Source organism: Neovison vison, chromosome 10 (assembly GCF_020171115.1).
Source record: "Neovison vison isolate M4711 chromosome 10, ASM_NN_V1, whole genome shotgun sequence".
Classification (NCBI taxonomy): domain Eukaryota; kingdom Metazoa; phylum Chordata; class Mammalia; order Carnivora; family Mustelidae; genus Neogale; species Neogale vison.
The window spans coordinates 52734175-52753136 of NC_058100.1; the positions used below are offsets into that span (position 1 = coordinate 52734175).

The 18962-nt window shown below is 35.5% G+C and overlaps 1 protein-coding gene across 2 annotated transcripts in view; it reads right to left on the reverse strand.

The window, feature by feature from the left end:
- The window catches only part of TPR (translocated promoter region, nuclear basket protein), a 65428-nt gene that overhangs the window by 17528 nt on the left and 28938 nt on the right, over positions 1-18962 (reverse strand). For both annotated transcript variants that reach the window (XM_044267299.1, XM_044267298.1), the window contains exons 25-39: positions 17963-18166; positions 17675-17859; positions 16906-17053; positions 13312-13449; positions 12870-13001; positions 11557-11687; positions 9850-10060; positions 8734-8877; positions 8213-8411; positions 6943-7148; positions 6678-6739; positions 3960-4168; positions 2938-3210; positions 2088-2236; positions 1230-1313 (exon numbers count right to left, since the gene is read on the reverse strand). In XM_044267299.1, coding sequence (XP_044123234.1) covers positions 1230-1313; positions 2088-2236; positions 2938-3210; positions 3960-4168; positions 6678-6739; positions 6943-7148; positions 8213-8411; positions 8734-8877; positions 9850-10060; positions 11557-11687; positions 12870-13001; positions 13312-13449; positions 16906-17053; positions 17675-17859; positions 17963-18166 — 2475 coding nt within the window. The remainder of the gene's footprint in view (positions 1-1229; positions 1314-2087; positions 2237-2937; positions 3211-3959; positions 4169-6677; positions 6740-6942; positions 7149-8212; positions 8412-8733; positions 8878-9849; positions 10061-11556; positions 11688-12869; positions 13002-13311; positions 13450-16905; positions 17054-17674; positions 17860-17962; positions 18167-18962) is intronic.

The window sequence follows — 18962 nt, forward strand, 5'->3', positions numbered from 1 at the left end:
TATGGTTGCTTGTAATTAGCTTGAGATAACTCCTTAATTTCATACAGACAATTTTAGAATAAATGACCCTGAAAATTAATCCAGCAAAAACTCTTTGAGGGAAAAGAGCATAACTAGAACCTAGACAGCCTGAGTTCAAGTTCCAGTTTCGGTGCTATCAGAACTTTGGTATGTTACTTATTCAACTATTAGTTTCTTTACCCATACAATAGGGCTGTTAAGGATTAAGTTTGTTAATAAATGCTAACTTCTTAGAACACTTGGCATACACAGTAATGAGTTTATTAGTAGTAGTTAAATTATGAATTGAATTCTCAATTAGTGTGGCAGAGTGGATGAAAGAAAAGTAAATAGTGTTTTGAGCACCTAATGTGTGGCAGGTACTATTTTAGGTACTTTATAATGCTAAAAATCATGTTATATTATTCCAACAGATAAGGAGACTAAGGCTTAGACAAAATCAATGACTTTCCATAGTCACATAGCTTCTAAGTGGTACAGTCAGGAACGGAACCTAATGGTTTGTAGCTTCAGAGTCTACCCATTTCCCCTAGTGAGGGCGCCTCTGGAAAGGCCTCACTTAGAGTTCAGAAAATTAAAAAAATACACAAGTGCATTTCCTTTCATAGGTTATTTTAATTCAGTAAGAGAAGCAAGAGAGGGGAAAACAACAGAGGACCATCGAGGGGCACTATAGATTAACTCAAGACTCAGCCAGCACTTATACCTCCAAATCATCAACGGGATTAATCTTTACTCATGACGACTCTTGGCTTGCCAAAATCTGTACCAAGTATAAACAAAAAAAATTTTTTTTAAAAAGATTTTATTTATTTACTTATTAGAGTGCATGTGCACATGCATGAACAGGGGCTAGGGGAGCAGTCACAGGGAGAGGGTCAAGCAGACTCCATGCTGAGCACATTGCTGGGTCAGGGTTCAATTCTCATGACCCTGAGGATCATGCTCTGAGCCGAAATCAAGAGTCAGATGCCCAATGGACAGATGCCTAATGGACGGAGTTAAAAAAAAAAAATTCTTTAATGATGTTTCTAAGGCAGTATACTAATTAGGAGTAAAGCAAAGCAGAAACTGCGATGGTAATTCCAATATTCCATTAAGTTTAAAAGCATCAAGTTTAAAAGAAGTCCAAATAATGTTTCAATTTGTCAAAGCAAATTTCATTCATTAAAAGCAACAATTTGCTATTTAAAATATGTTTTACTTACTTCTCCAATGGAATCTTGAGAATCTTGGTTATATACTTGAGTTTCTACCTCTCCATCAGTACTTTCTTCCGCCATAACTTCTTCCTGAATGGTAACACACAAGTGTGTTAACCAGATCAATTCACTAGATGAGAGATCACCTGCTCAGCTAGTTCTCTCAATAAAATAAAGCTTCAATCTCTAATTTTATGAAGCAGTACAATATAAATGTTCTTATATTATATGATATAATCAATCACATTCCTCTTCAGTATAAACAAGACTTACACTAATTAAATACATGCTAATTATATTAACTGAGTAGTATTATTAATGTTTTGGAGTAAAACTTAATTCACTACAATTTCAGCTTCAAAAAAGCAAATAAAGGGGATATAGCTTTGGTTAATCTGAGAAAAAGGCGGCAGACAATGGTTTAAAATGTTCATGAAACTTAAACTCTTTATCCTTTGAATTAAAAAAACACCCAACTTGGAAATGGAATACAAATTAGATTTTTATAACTGTGTTTTGTTTATTTTAAGAGAGAGAGAGAGAAAGGTCGGGGAGAAGGGACAGGAGAGGGAGAGACAGAATCTTCAGCAGGCTTCACGCCCAGCACAGAGCCCAAAGTAGGGCTTGATCTCATAACCCTGAGAGAGCTGAATCAAGAGTTGGATGCTTAACTGACTGAGCCACCTAGGTGTTCTGTAACTGTTTTTTAACTGAACTGACAATTAAATTAAAGATATACTAAGAATTAGAAAAAAATGTTGGCAACAGCAACAACACCTGAGCTGTCAGTTGAAACTTCAACAGGAGTTTTTCAGGTAATGGAGTCATTCACCTAATAATGTTGTAACTGAAAGAGTATTTTACCTCAGTTCCTACAGGGGTAACACTTTTCAACTTCTTTGGAAGAGGCATTTCCACTGTGTCATCAGAGACTTGATCTGATGCCTCTATGGTGCTATCTTCTTCTTCTTCACGTGTCCGTTTAGGCAAAGAAGAACTTGGGGTAGCTGACACTTTGAAATTACATAATTTAAATCTTGAATTAGAGGGTGATAGTGAACTCAATGAGACAAAGTTAATTTTTGAAATATTTTGGTCATTTAACTAAAGGAAGACATAGTAAACACTTAACTGAACAATTCAATGTAATTTACTTCTGCTAATATCTGTAAACAAAGGGCAACCTAGCCTCTAAATCAATAGTCTTATAGTATCAGTTTCACCTGTGATTAGTAAACGCCATCAACTTTTACAGCAATGCATTCGATTCATTGTGTAGTGATATAATTGCAAAGTTTACATAAGCCCTTCTATAGTTATAAAACCCAGGACTCCTATGATAACAAAACTTATATTGTATGTTTAGATTTGAAAATCCTTATATGGTCTTCTCTTACATGTCTTTTTTCTCAGAACCTGTATTAAGTTACATATAATGTTATGGGCTTGTATCACTTTAAAAATCAGTCAAATTAACTGGAGGAGAAGAAAGATATGAATGATGAAAATGATCTGGTAATAAACATGAAATCAAGTGTTAGGAATCCATTTTGTCCTTTCTAACACCTATTAGAAAACAAGTATGTCCAAAGAATACTCAAGATGTGTATTTTACATTCAAGAAACTATAAATGCGCAGGTCTACTCTAACTTCATTTTAAAATTAAGCTTCCCCCCCAAATAAAAATCAATCAATCAATCAAACCAAGCTTACCAGTGCCAAATACTGCTGTGGAAGTAGAAGGCCGCTCAACTGGTGAACTTTGAACAACCTCTACTATGTTGGGGGACAGCTCTTGATTTGCAGGCTCAATCTGAGGATGACTCTGCTGGGTGGGCTGCACAAAAGCTGTAGCCTGTGTTTGCTGCTGAACAGTTAAAATTGGCTGAGGCATAGAAGGCTGGACATTAGGACTAGTAGAACGGACAGAACCACTTGTGCTTCCAAAAACTGGAACATGTTCCACAGGCCCTTCTGACTGCATAGCTGAAAAATAATTACAATACTTAATGTATTAAGTTTTCTATTCCTAGTAAAGCTGGATTTTACCTCCCTACTGTGTAACTGGTAATGTTTTGCAGTTATTTGTGTATATAGTTATTTGTGTATTTTATATCTCTTACCATTCACTCATAATATATTATGCATTTTTTGTGATGCCTATGTGCCTGCCATGGTAGTGTGTTTATGGTGGCATAATTAAATAAATATCTAAAACTCTTCCTAAGATTTTATTTAAATTACAATTAAATAAGATAAATAAATAAAAGAAGCTCAAAGACAAATTATAAACTTTTATTAAGCATCAGTAATGAGTAAAAAGCTACCCAGGGGAACAAAGTAAAAAACAAAGTAAAAAAGTCAGACAGTTTCAGTGAAAAACCAGTGTTTTTTGTACGGTTTTCCAAGGTAGATTTCATATCATTGTCTTTACCATTAGGAGTAGAACTGCTGGCCTTAGAAAAACATGCTATATACTTATAAATGTGTTATTTTCCTCCTTCTTCAGCTTCAAAAGGAAGGAGAAAGGAAGGGAATGGAAAGAGGGAGGAAATTCATTGCACTAATGAGTATCCTAGGAGTCACACCCTTGAAAATATTAACTACCCACTTTTACTATATGTTTGACTTTAGCTTTAGTGGAAATCTCATTTATCCTTGAAGTTGCTATCATCTTCTCATAATAAATCTAAATAAGCAGTCAATCCAATCAGACCTGTTCCCATTTTACTTACCTTCCTGTGATTCTACTTGCGTAGTGGGCATCACTGTAGCTGTTGGGGTAGTAGTAGGATTTGTAACAGTTGCAGGTGTGACCATTGGGCGGATACTAGCCCTGGGTGTTGATTTATTCCCAGCCATTGCTGCAGCTGTCACTTTACTTGGAGTAGACACAACAGGAGTAGGCTTGATATTGGCTGTTGGTGGGTCTGATGTGCTGGCACTTATGGAGGACAAAATGTAAGAATAATGATTCATAAAAAATGACTATAAATATCCCTTATAAAGTACATGTACTTTATAAAAAAAAAAAACACACCACATAATCTTAAGAAAGAATAAAATTGGAGATCATGATTCCAGATTTCAAGATATATTATAGTAATCAAAACAGTATGATACTAGCACATAAACAGAAACAATACCAATGGAACAGAATAGAGAGCCCAGAAATAAACCGATGATTATATGGTCAATTAATCTATTAACAAAGGAAGGAAGAATTTACAATGGGAAGTCTTTAAGGAATTGGTGCTGGGAAAACTGGGCAGGTACATGCAAAAGAATAAAACTGGACCACATTCTTAGACCATACACAAAAATAAACTCAAAATGAATTAAAGACCTAAATATGAGACCTAGGACCAGAAAAAGCCTAGAAGAGAGCACAGGCAGTAATTCTCTGAAACTGGCCACAGCAACATTTTTCTAGATTATGTCTCCTGAGGCAAAGAAAACAAAAGCAAAAATAAACATTGGGATTACAGCGAAATAAAAGGCTTCTACACAGTAAGGGAAACAATTAACAAAACAAAAGACACCATACAGTGGGAGAAGAAAACAATAAATGATGTATCTGATAAGGAGTGAACATCTAAATTAAAGAATTCATTCAAAAAAAAAAAAAAGAATTAAAAAAACCCAAATAGGGACGCCTGGGTGGCGCAGTTGGTTGGACGACTGCCTTCGGCTCAGGGCGTGATCCTGGAGTCCCAGGATCGAGTCCCACATCAGGCTCCCAGCTCCATGTGGAGTCTGCTTCGCTCTCTGACCTTCTCCTCGCTCGTGCTCTCTCTCACTGTCTCTCTCTCTCAAATAAATAAATAAAATCTTTAAAAAAAAAAAAAAAAGAAAAAAAAAACCAAACCCAAATAATCTAATTAAAAAATGGGCAGAAGACATGAATAGATGTTTCTCCAAAAAAGACACACAGATGGTTAATAGATACATGAAAAAATGCTCAACATCACTAACCATCAGGGAAATGGAAATCAAAACCACCATGAGATATCATCTCACACAAGTCAGAGGGCTAGTATCAAAAAGACAAAACTTAACGAGTGTTGGCAAGAATGTAGAGAAAAGGGAGCCTTGTGCATTGTTGGTGGGAATGTAAATTGGTGCAACCACTCTGGAAAATAGTATGGAGGGTCCTTAAAAAATTAAAAATAGAATTAGCATATGATCCAGTAATTACACTACTGGGTATTTACACAAAGAATATGAAATAGGTGAAGGGGATAAAAGTACACTTGTGATGATCAACCAAGTAACATACAGAATCACTGAATCACTATAAAACATCTGAAACTAATATAACACTGTATTTTAACTATCCTGGAAATTGGCTTAAGCCTCTGCCTTCGGCTCGGATCATGATCTCAGGGTCCTGGGATTGAGCCGCGTCGGGCTCTCTGCTCAGCGGGGAGCCTGCTTCCTCCTCTCTCTCTGACTCTCTGCCTACTTGTGATCTTTACCTGTCAAATAAATAAATAAAATCTTTAAAAATATATATACATAAACTATACTGGAATTAAAAAGATATATAAACAACAAATAAATAAATAAACCAAAAAACAGTGAGTTGTACTCTTTTTTTAAAAATTTATTTGACAGAGATCACAAGTAGGCAGAGAGGCAGTCAGAAAAAGAGAGGAGGAAGCAGGCTCCCCACTGAGCAAAGAGCCCGATGAGGGGATCAATCCCAGGACCCTAAGATCATGACCTGAGCCGAAGGCAGAGGCTTAACGCACTGAGCCTCCCAGGCGCCCCAGCTGTACTCTTTAAATAGGTGAATTGTGGGGGTTGTTAATTATATCTCAATAAAGCCTTAAAAAGGAAAAAATGGCACCATGGGTTTCTTCAATAAATGTTCAGCAAGTATGATAGAGATATAAACTCAGACCCTATTAATTCTCTTTTTCCAAACGTGCTTTGGGTACTTTTGACAGATTAAAAAAAAGATTATTATAGAATATAATTTTGTATTTTTTATTCACTAAATATTTTAAAACTCTTACTGAAGAAGTTTTGAATTTAAGCATTAAAAACTATATAAGAAATGTTCTATAATGGTGCATCCTGACCAAGTAGAATATATTCAGTTGTTGATCACTGAATCCAAGTCTTAGCCTAGCTTCCTATGTGATGTTTGTTATCACATAACATCAAGAGAAAATCAGTAACCTCTTAGAAGTCTAAAAGATGAAAAATATCTTGTTTTTTTGGTCACAAAGCTCCACCTGACAGGAAAGTATGGTGAAAACATGAGTTCTGGAAAAAAGTGTTGATAACTACATGGTGCAGTTTTGCACAGATAAATAGCTCGTTAGTACATATTTTTATAATATAGATTTGTTTTCTCCTCGAAGATCACTAACTCTTGCTTTAAGTTTAAAAGAAACTTTAAGAGAAAAAACAGATTAACAAACTGTGAGAGAACTAAAACTCACATTCCTCTTTCACCAGAAGCTGGAGTTGTTTTCAAAGTGATCTGTCTCTGCTGTTCTGGGACCTATAAAAAGAAAACTATGGATTATTTTGCCTGCCCTACAAGAGTTCACTCAACAATGCCATCAAAATATTTTACTTTTATTAATTCTCTTGGTATATTTTGTCTAGCCAAAATTCACTGACAAAAGCTTCTAAGTCACCAGATACCTTCAAGTAAAGTGTACAAGGAAAGAATGATTTATTTACACAGAATTAGTGAACCACCTTATTAGTAGGTTCTTGAGGCTCATCTCTCTGCTCAAGGTGTCTCTCTTGATGCTCTCGGAGTTCTCTTTCTAAGCGACTAATTCGACCTTCATACTGGGATTTAAGAGCAGTCATTCGAACATCCAATTCATCTTTCTGCTGATCTAAGGCTCCATTCCTTTGTTTAAGCTCCTCATTTTCTTTAGTTAACTGATCTTTCACACCTAAAGAAGTAACCATGTGATTCTATTAATATTATAATCAAACACTGGAAGTAAAGAACATTTGTGTACTTCAACAGGTACACTAAGGTTGTTATCAGATTCTATTCCTGAGCTTTAACAGCTACAATTAATTGATATACAATATATCTGAATAAGCAAAATTTTAAACATATCTATATTTATGACTCCAATATGAAATGTACCTACTGCAACATATAAATTCGTAACTTTCTCTAAGATCTCATAAAGATAAAGGATGTTCATAAACTGCAGTCAGAAGTCCTTCCACACAGCCTTTACTATTTCAACACATTATTAAAATACAAAGATATTATAAATTGTCAAATACTCATTTCATATAATCTAAAGCACATACTAAAAATAATTAGGTAACATTTTTTAATGAAATAATTTCTGAAACACTATATTACAGATCATTTAAAAAATTGCTTACAATAAAACCTAGCTGACTGGTCATTTTATTTACCCACTCACTAAGCAGAACAGCAAGCAAGGTGCAGTAAGGTCCAGGATACTGTAGCACTGGGCCCTTCACAAACTGGATATGATATCCTCCCCAAAGGGCTGGAGGGGCCCTCAGAGAAGTAAGGCAAGTAAAATCACTGGGCTGGAAAGATCCAATGCCATCTAGGAGTTTACAGAAGGCCTCTGAACAGCACACTGTGGACCCAAAGGATCACCAACAGAAGGTACTAACAGCTACACAATAAAGCAGAAGGCCAACAGTACTTCCTATTAGTAGCCAACAATTAGGAAAGGTTCATAAATAGATGAGGAATATGCTCATCATTTGAAAAATCAGACTGTTCTAATTCTGCGTCTAATTAAATAAGCCTTATATACATTTTAAGTAGCCTCCATGCCCAGTGTGGAGCCCATGCGGGGCTTGAACTCAACAATAGTGAGATCAAGAGCTGAGCTGAGATCAAGAGTCCCTCAACCATCTGAGCCCCCCCTTGGCATCCCACTCTAGTATTTAAAGCACACACACAGAAACCAACTTTCACTCTCAAGTTCAAACTTCAGCATATACCGAAATTTACCAGCTAAATGTGCAATCTTTGACTTTGCTGCTACTATGGCCTTTCTTGTTTTTTCTTCCTTTTCAGTTATCTGCTGTCGGAGCTGCTCCTCTTGTGTGGTTCTATCTTGAAGATCCTGACGGAGTCGTGAAAGCTCAGACTGAAGCTGCACAGTCTGTTCCTGCAGATTTCTTGCTTCTGCCTCTTTTTCAGATAATGTCTTTAAAAGAAAAGCAAAGTATTCACCATGTAATTCAATCAATACAAACTGTAAGTCAGAATTAAAATGTAACTTACTAATCTGCTTATTTAGATTAAATGGAAGTATAAATGTAAAATGGTGGTCAAACCACCATTAAAGTAGATACCTGATGACTGGATACTATTTATATACACAAATCATTCAGGTAAAAAGGATAAATATGCATAACAAAAATTACATATTTCCATTTGAAAAGAGAGTATTTAACATATTTCTTCTAGTATTTAACAGGCAAATCATTAGGGACATGTACTCTTTTTAAGTACTCTCATACTCATACCTTCTGCAGATTTTCTACTTGACTCTCTAGTGATTTGGCCTTTGTTTCAGCTTGATTGAGGGTATCTTTGAGCTCCTGCATTTCTTGGACGGAGACATGCTGTTCCTGGTGGTCTCCAGAAGACTGAGCCGAGGTCTCCATGACCTAAAAGGACAAGCAGTAATAATACATTTTCACATTTATACCCAGTAATTCCACTTCTAAAAGTTCATCTAAGGAAATAATCACAGCTGCACAAAAAATTTATCTTAAAGAGTATTCATAAATGAACCTTCTATGGAATAACTCTACTGCCTGAAAGTAAGGTTATTAGTTAAAGAAGTTAGGGTTTTCCATACAACTGGATATTAGCCATCTAATCAAAATGATACTGCATCGTAGATGGATGTTTGACACAGAAATGAGTAAGGTGAAAAAGCAGGCTACAAAAATATAAAAATGATCTTATTTCTTTGGAAAAACACATTACATACATGTTAAGGAAGGCATACTGAAGTACTAATAGCAGTCAACACCAAGGGGTATGAATTTCGGGTTTTTAAAATGTATTTTCTTATCTAACAGGTGCTAAATATGTAATTAAGTCAACATACAAGTTTTTTTACTTTGGGGAATTAGTTTAGATCCAAAATGTAGTAAGAACTAAAAAATTCTTTTTGATAGGTGGTTAATGCACACTATTGATATAATGCTATGAATAAAGCCTGATTAATTATAAAGAACAATCATTTTTTGGATATATATAATTTTATATAACTCAGCAGTGAGTTACACAAGAAAAGGTTTGAAAAGGGGTAATATTAAAGACTGGAAACTGAACTAAAAATACCTAGAATTTACTAAAATTTCTTTATGAACTTACAGTGTAATATGCCTATAACAGGCATATTAAAGGGCAAATCTTAAAACCAAATAAAGATATCAATATAAACTTAAACTGATGTTCACAATCTAAAGACCAATAATAAATATAATAAAGAAATAAGACTTTCAGGAATCATTATATATGTGTATAAAGTATATAAGCCAAAACTGTGTATGCCAAAAATTACATATATATATATTCATATATATACATATATATAGAGAGGGAGAGAGAAAATTACTTCAAAATACCTTGTCCTGTTGTGCTTTAAGTTCTTCATATTGAGTCTTGTATCTACGCCCAATCTTCTTGACCTGAGTAATAGTTTTGACTTTTTCTTGGATATCAATTATTTTGGCATCTAAGTCCTTTTGTATGGTTTCCTTTTCACTTCTTACTTTATTTAAGTCTTCCTTTAGACTCTGGATTAAGTTCTGGTTGTTGGTCAAAGATGCATTTGATCTTAACAAAGAAAAGAAATGGGGTAAAGGAGAAAGATAAATATAGGAGACTTTTTTCAAATTTTAAAATCCTTTCATTTATATTACTATATGCTTTAGAATGTTTGGTATTTTAAAATACTAAAACACACACACACTCCAAAAGATAATTCATTAAATGATTAATTTGTGGTCCTTTAGAAAGGTTTTATTCCCTTACTGTAAAGGCATACATGCCCACTTTAAATAAGAGAAAACCTGAGCTACCAGTGGCTAATTAACATGCACAACTTTACACAGTAGTCAAATGTTAGTACACAGATTTTAATCTACTTCTCCCTGTTATCAAATCTATACTCTTTCTACCATATTGGGTGTTGAGAAAGTAAGTCAGGCTTTGTAGTCTTTATCACATGTTCTTCCTTTCTTACAACTTAAAAATGTGAAAATCTTTCTTAGCTTACAAGCTATGCAAAAACAGGCATTTAGGTTATAGTCTGCCAACCCCGTATTCATCATAAACTGAATTTGAGGGCAGATGACCTGAATTAAGAGTGTGGATTTAACAACTACTAATTGTGACCTTGGGTATGTTTTTGAATCTTAGTTTCCTCATCTCTGAAATTAAGTATTATCTTTCCTACTCAAAATGCCAGACTGTTATAAAAAAAGAAAAGAGAATATAGATAAGAAAAATTTGTAAGTTGTCAAGCTTTATAGAAGTAGGGAATGACATAAACAAATGACATAAAAACTTTAAAAAGGTAAACCAGAAACATCAATTTTAAGATTAACTTCCTTAACTTGATTTTTTACAGCAAGCAGACTCCTGGCTGAGCATGGAGCCCAATGTAGGGCTCAATCTCAGGACCTTGGAACCATGACCTGAGCTGAAATCAGGAGTCAGATGCTTAACCGACTTAGCCACCCAGGTCCTCCTAAATTTCATAACTTTTAAAGGACAATAGTTCACTCTAAGTTCATTTAAAGAAACTTTTTTTTTAAGATTATATTTATTTTTTAAAGATTATATTTATTTGAGAGAGCGAGCAAGCAGGGACAAAGGGCAGAGGGGAAGCAGACTCCTGGCTGAGTAGGAAGCCTGATGAGGACCTTGATACCATGACCTGAGTCAAAGGCAGACACTTAACTAACTGAGCCACCCAGATGCCACCATTAAAAAAAAGTTTCTAAAAACTTATGTTATTACACACTTCCAAATACTCATAAATATACAGTAACCAAAAGAAGAAAAATCTACTTGCAGAAGTTATTTAGAAACACTTTAGAATCAAAGGTACAGATTTTTAAAAAATAATCATATATAAAGACATAAAATTAAATTATGGTTTGCTTGGCTTCATTAGTAAAAAAGGGCAAGCTACATGTAAGGGCTCTAGCAAGTTTCATTTTTTCTAAACTCAGGATGCACTTGGAGAGTCAACACATAAAGAGTAGAAATAAACTTGCTTAAGAATTCATATAATAATACACAATTTAAGGCTTCTTTCCATTTACCTTGCTATTTCAGCTTTAAGTCTCCCAATTTCTTCAGTCAACTGTTGAATACGCTTAGTATGAACTTCCTTTTCAGAAAGGAGCTTCCGATATTCTTCTGTATCTGGATCTTTCTGTTGACTTACTAGATGCTAGAGTAGCAAAAATGCATAATATGGTTTTATAGGTTTTATGAAACTAATGTGCTATAAAATTAATGTGCTAATAAAACAACACCATTATCTAATTATGTTTACATAAGATGCCTTCTATATATGGTGATCAAGCACCAAACTACAAAATAAGATTGAAACTTTGGTCTGTTTAGCTAAAAAGCCTAGCCAAAATGGAAAAGGGAAATAAAGTAAATGTCATTATGCATTGTTTTTTCACAACTGCAAACAAATATTTCAAGACAGTTACAAAGGAGCCAAATAAAGGCATCCAGAGAAATTATAAGCTTTTAATATTAAATATCTACTTTCACTAAAGTGACCTTTATAAGAAAAAAATGTCTATAAATCATTATAATTGAAACAAAAAATACGAAGATAATCCTAAATACAATTGATTCCATTAGCTAGGAAAGAGAGCAGCAAAATTTAAGAAATGTATCTAGATTTGGGACGATAACTCTCCTTTCTTGATTCTTCAGATTGCTTGTGTGACAAAAATAGGAATAAATGGGCTCTAAAATTTGATAATTCTGTACAGATAATATAGTTACTATTCTAGACCATTTTCTTTCCCTTTTTAAATTTTTTTTAAAAACAATTTTATTTATTTGACAAAGACACAGTGAGAGAGGGAACACAAGCAGGGCGAGTGGGAGAGGGAGAAGCAAGCTTCCCACTGAGCAGGGAGCCTGATGTGGGGCTCAGTCCCAGGACGCTGGGATCATGATCTGAGACGAAGGCAGCTGCTTGAAGAATGAGCTACCCAGGTGCCCCTCTAGCCCATTTTTGAGGTGCCAGGTGACTACTTTACATTTACTAAATTTTTTGTAAAATGAAAAGTAGCATTATATTTTCATATTTACAGATGAGAAAAACAGTTTCAGAAAGATTAAGGAGCTCTCACAAATCACGTAACTAGTATCTGGCAAGGAAGATTTCCAACCTTTTGTTTTCATCTAGAGCTGAAGTTTCTAACATTTCCTGTGAACAAATCTTTTTAAAGCGCTCCAATAAACTAGACAAATCCATTTTATTATGCACAAAAATATTTTAAGAAATAAAGGAAAAACACAAATTTGGAATTTAAGGAAATTAGCCATTTCCTAAAAAAAAACTTCCCTTTCACTAATCAACATTTCCATGTTTAACTGCATTTACCTGGTTCCGTGCTTTCCAACGTTTGACATCTTCTTCTAGTAACTTCTTCTCTGCTTGCAACATACCGCTTTTCTCACTCAGCTCGGCATTTGCTTCTTGTAAGGGTAAAATATCTAACTCCAGTTTCCTTACCTGAAAACAGGGCCAGTATTTTTTTTTTTTAACAACTCATGTAAAAATTCTAATATTATTTTTTATTTTTTTTTTAAGATTTTAATTTATTTATTTGACAGACAGAGACCACAAAATAGAGAGGCAGGCAGAGAGAGCGGGGGAAGCAGGCTCCGCACCAAGCAGAGAGCCCAACGTGGGACTCAATCCTAGGACCCTGAGAACATGACCTGAGCTGAAGGCAGAGGCTTTAACCCACTGAGCCACCCAGGCGCCCCAAAACTCTAATATTATTAAAAATGACTTTGTTCTTGATTAGTAAGCTCCGAACCTTTGCTTGCATCTGCTGTAAATCCTGTTCCAGCCTCTCCTTCTCTTCTCTTAACATCTTATTGGTCTCCATCACTACATTCATTGTTTCAGTTTTCTTCATCAGTTCCTCATGCTGGGCCATTGTTTTTGCAGTCACCTAAAGATTTCAAACACATGTGTACAGCAACATCCAACATTTGGTGAAGACCTATCTTTTCCTACCACTTCTAATCTTCCCTACAAAAAGTAAAAAGGATTTAAATGTCAGCTTTTAAAATGGAAATTTCTGAAAGTTTCCCATGTTTCTTTTTCTATGATGCAAGCTAATGACAGAGTTTAAACAAATGCAAGAAATTACAGCGATTTAAGTGAAAAGATATAAATCCCACCAACAAATAATCAGTACTAACACTGGGCAAAAACATCAGTCCAGATCTCTATTGATCTTGCCTTATCTATTCTTTTTCTTGGTATACTGAATTATTAATAATTTTAAAATGATGTTATTTGTCCTCAGTCCCTTCCCTGCCTTGTTCAGAAATTCTTCATTTCATTTGGTTGTTTCATCACTTTGGTTGTGAGCAACTTTCCTGGATATCTGTTCAATTGTGAGGAACTTCTTGTCTGTTCTCACTGGGTATAATTATCTATTGTTTACACATTACTTTATTCCCTCAGCATTTTTAAAGCTATGACTCAGGCCAAAGGGCGAAGTTACAGCAACCAATCAAAAAGAGAAACCATGGGCCCTCTTCCCCATTCAACTGGAGCAGTTTTCCACAGGAGTACATTTTCTAGAAACACCTTGTAGACCTCAAAGTACTAGAAAGGAAGCTCCCATTCAAGGGCAAATTTATCTTGAGATACTGTAAATAATACGAATTTTTTGTCCATTTGAAATATATGCTATGCTGTAAGAAATCATCCTGTCAAATGTAACAACTATCCATAAAGCCCAACTTCTGGGATCAGGAAAGTATATTTAAATTGATTCCCATCATAACCAGTGGGACACATCTAACTCAACTGTGAACAGACACATCTCACAACCACCATGCTGCTGATTATGTGGCCTAGGGTCTCTTGCCTTGTCCCCCCTTCCTTCTACTACTTCCCTGCCTCTCTCTCTTCCCTACAACAGCTTGGGGTGGCTTGCTAGAGTAGGTGTAAGGGGTTTCAGGTCACAGGCTGTGGGGCTACTGCTGGATTGTGGGGGTGCTCCAGATACACCCAATTTTTTTTAGGTCTGAAATAATGCCTACCCCCTAATGCCACTGTCCTTTCTTCACTTCCCACTACCACCCTTGGCCAAAGCACAGATTGTAATCCCTTCTTTCTCCTCTGAAATTGGCCTTTGGTGAGGAATTCAGGGCTTTGCCTGTATCTTTTCCCCCACCTTAATTGAGGGGTGCTGCTTTTTCCTTCCTCCTCAAGTGCCTTTGAGTACCATCACCACTCCACTTTCCATGACACTTCCTTGCTTTGGACAGAAGCCATCAGATAAGGCTGGAAAGTCTCTGACTTCCTGTGTTTAGTTTTAGAACAACATTTACTCCCTGTCCGCCAGCCTTGGAATAAATCCTGGGTCCTTAGCCCTGCCACCCTCTGCGGTCATCGTTGGCTGATTTGGTTCTTTAGCTCAGGTTTTGATAAAGTGAAAAGAACAGTCACCGCGGGTTCTCAGACCGGTCAGCTCTCAAAGTTCTTGGTGGTTAAACTTGGAGAAAAGCCACAGAAGAAACCTATAAGCGCACGTGTCCTCTGAATGAACTATATTTGCTTTTGCTTTTAAAAACTGAAGAAGTTTTTTTTTAACAGAGTTCTCATTTGGTCATCCCCGTAATCCATTTGAGTCTAGTTTGGAATCTGACAACTAAAACAAAAAGAACCTTGAATTCGGTGCATACTTTGGTTTTGGTGCTGCTGCTTCTCATGGTCCTCAAGCAGGGATCAAGAAAGAACTCAGTGTGCATGGCAGATGCCTAAAATTGGTGGGCCTGATGTCTTGGCAAATTGCTGCTTTTTCCCTTTTTCTGTTCAAGACCAGTAAATGTTTAGATGAGGATGCATACTGAAATAAAAGCCATTGCGTTCTAAGGTTTTTTTTTTTTTTCTTTGTAATTTAATGTTTAAGACCAGCTTTTAAAGCAGCAACTATCAAGTCCGAAAAGCAACTGATGTTTCCATTAATCTTTTTCTCGGGGGAAACCTTAGTTCTAATGGCTTAACATCCTGTAAATAAAGTTTAATGTAACAGAATTGCATAAGCAGCCTTTTCATCGACAGACTACTGCCTGCTTTTAATATAATAAAAAAAAAAAGTATATGTTAACAAAAAAGTTATGGCTCAGCATTGCCATCCTACTTTTTAAAAATTTTAAAAATTTATTTGAGAGAGAGAGAGAGAGAAGGAGCATGAATGTGCAAGTGGGGGGGGGCAGAAAAAGGATGGGGTGGAGAGAGAGAGACTGACTCTCTGATGAGTCTGACATGGGGCTTGATCCCAGGACCCTGAGATCGTGACCTGAGCTGAAATCGAGAGTTGGTCACTTAACTGACTGAACCGCCAGACGCCCCTTGCTTCAGTATTATTTCTGATATAACGTGTTACTTTTCACCTCTTCTGATTTTTGTGTAGGTGTTGGTTTTCCCCTAACTTTGTCAGTTGGGTGTTTCCTAATATTTGCCTGAAGGAAAATTAAGTGAATATGCAATCTTTTTAAAAACCCTGATTCTGCTCTTTTTCCTCCAAATGTTAATGTCACAGAATTGGAGGGTCTGTTTACTTCCATGATGAGATGTTTGAATTGGATTGTTTCCTCAAGATGTAATTCTGAAGCTTTTCATTTCTGTATGAAAACATAAATCCCATAAATCTACTCACTTTCCCTTGGGTTTCAACACTTTTTCTCTAGCAGCCATTCCAAGAGCCATTACAACTCTCAATCAGTTAAAAGAAGATAAATGATTCTAGGTCTTAATTTCCTTCCTTCCAGATGTTAAGTTGTATTACTGCATATCCGCAGAATGAGGGCACTGCAATTATAAGCTTTTGGGCAGTAGTGTAGGTTAAGGAGCTGAGCTTGTGCTATGACCATCCATTCACTACTATATCTCCTTTTCCTTTCCTGGTTGATAGTTTTGACTACTTTTTACTCCCTTGCTGAGGAAGAAGTATTCTGTAGCAATTTCTATCTACAACCCTATCCAAGAATAACTACTCAGACATATATGTGACAACATAATAATAAAGATAACTGAAATTTATTAAGTACTCACTATGCACCAGACACATTTCTAAATGCTTCGTGTACTTTAACTCACTTAATCCTTAATATTATTATCATTCCAATATTACAGATGAGGAAATTTAAGAGCAGGGAAATTAATATACCTAAGACACACATCTAATAGTATGAAGCTAGAATTTAAACCCATGTAGTCTGATTGCCACTAGTCTTTTATCATTATGCAGTATCACTCTTATAATGTTTTAAATAGTTTATGAGTTTAGGAAAAGCACTTATTTCAAATTAAATTTTATATCCTAAGAAACAAAAAATGAGCTCTATTTCAACTTAACAACTGCTCTCTTAAAGCTTAAGATACATACCTGGACTTTCTCTCTTTCAGCATTTAGACTATCCTGCAGTTCCTGCAGCTCTCTTTCTAAAAGTTCAACTCTTTGTCGATAACGCAGACTCTCAACCTGAGCCACCTCAAACCTGGTTTCAGCAATTTCTTTTTCTCGTCGTATAAATCTGTAAGAACATGTAAGATTTTATTTGAATTTAAAAAAATGCCAACAACACAGCATTTCAAAACTTAATTTTTAACATGACAAAAACCACTGACTTTAATAACTATTTTTACATCTTTTAATTATGAGGCATTTTAAAATTATAAACAGTGGCTTTACAAATGTGCATCTTTAAATTACTCAAAAGGCATTTAGTTTTTCAAAGAATCCAATCAACTTCTTACTATCAGATTTAACTTAATCATTTCTTTAATTTGGCATATGTCTAAACGTCAAAAATGATCACTAAGGGGGACGCCTGGGTGGCTCAGTTGGTTAAGCAGCTGCCTTCGGCTCAGGTCATGATCTCAGCATCCTGGGATCGAGTCCCACATCGGGCTCCTTGCTCGGCGGGGAGCCTGCTTCTCCCTCTGCCTCTGTCTGCCTGTGCTCGCTCTCTCTCCCTCTCTCTCTGACAAATAAATAAAAATAAAATCTTTAAAAAAAAAAAAAAAAAAGATCACTAAGGGATGGAATGGGCTTTATAAGTAAATAGCTCATAACCCCCACTTCCCTAATATACACATTTATAGTTGCATTACACAGTTGTTGATATACCACAGAGATGAAGCATCGGATTTACCTCAGAATTTCTAAAATTTGTTCTTGAGATTTTCCTTCCTCACTGAGCGATACATTCAAGGGACCTTGTACACCTTCTTTCACAGAGGCAACAACCTTGTCACTTAATTTTTCAATCTGATCATGAAGTAATCTGTTTTGTTTCTCTAGATCTTCACAGCGAGACATACACTTGGCAACTTCATCCTGTAAACAACAGTCTATTATAATAGCAGACTTTCCAGTGTACATTTAAAAACCCCAAACCTTTAAATTCTCCAGAATATTCTATCATGACCTACAGTAATACCTTTAACATTCTCTCTCTTTCCTCCCAAGACGCTTTACACTCCAATAACTGTGATTCTGCTTTCTGGGTTGTTTCTTCCAAATGCTGACGGACTGATGCCATTTTGGAAACCTGCTCCTTGGCAGCTTGCAGAGCTTCAACATCAGCAGCATGTAGCATCAATTCTCTCTCATACTTATTCTGAGCTTCCACAGCTATTTTAGCCTGTAAGAAATTATTCCTCCATTGATACAAGATTAAAAACTCATAAGCCTAGTCAATATTTTCTGAAACAATGTACACTATATTATTTATGATAACAAAAGACAACCTAAATGTACCAAATAGGAGAATAAGTAGAAGTTACACTGCATCTATTTAATGAAATATATACTGTTTACAAGAGACCCATTTTAGACCTAAAGACACCTACAGATTAAGGGAAGGGATAGAGAAACATTTATCATGTAAATGAAGTCAAAAGAAAACTAAACTTGTATCAGAGAAAATAGATTTTTAACCAAAAACTATAACAAGAGACGAAGATGGGCACTATATCATAATATCCAACAAGAAAATCTAGTAATTGTAAATATTTATGCCCCCAACATGGGAGCACCCAAATAAATAAAACAGTAACAATCATAAAGGAACTCATTGATAATAATACAATAATTGTAGGGAACTTTAACACCCCACTTACATCAATGGACAGATCATCAAGGCAGAAAATCAATAAAGAAACAATAGCTTTGAAATGAAACACTGGACCAGATGGATTTAACAGATATATTTAGAACATTTCATCCTAAAGCAGCAGAATACACATTCTTTTTGAGTGCACATGGGACATTCTACAGAATAGAATCTTATCACATGCTAAGTCACAAGTCAGGCCTAGACAAATACAAATAGACTAAGATCATACATACCATGCATATTTTCCCACCACAACACTAGGAAACTTGAAGTTAACCGCTAGAAAAAATGTGGAAAGGCCACAAATACATGGAGGTTAAAG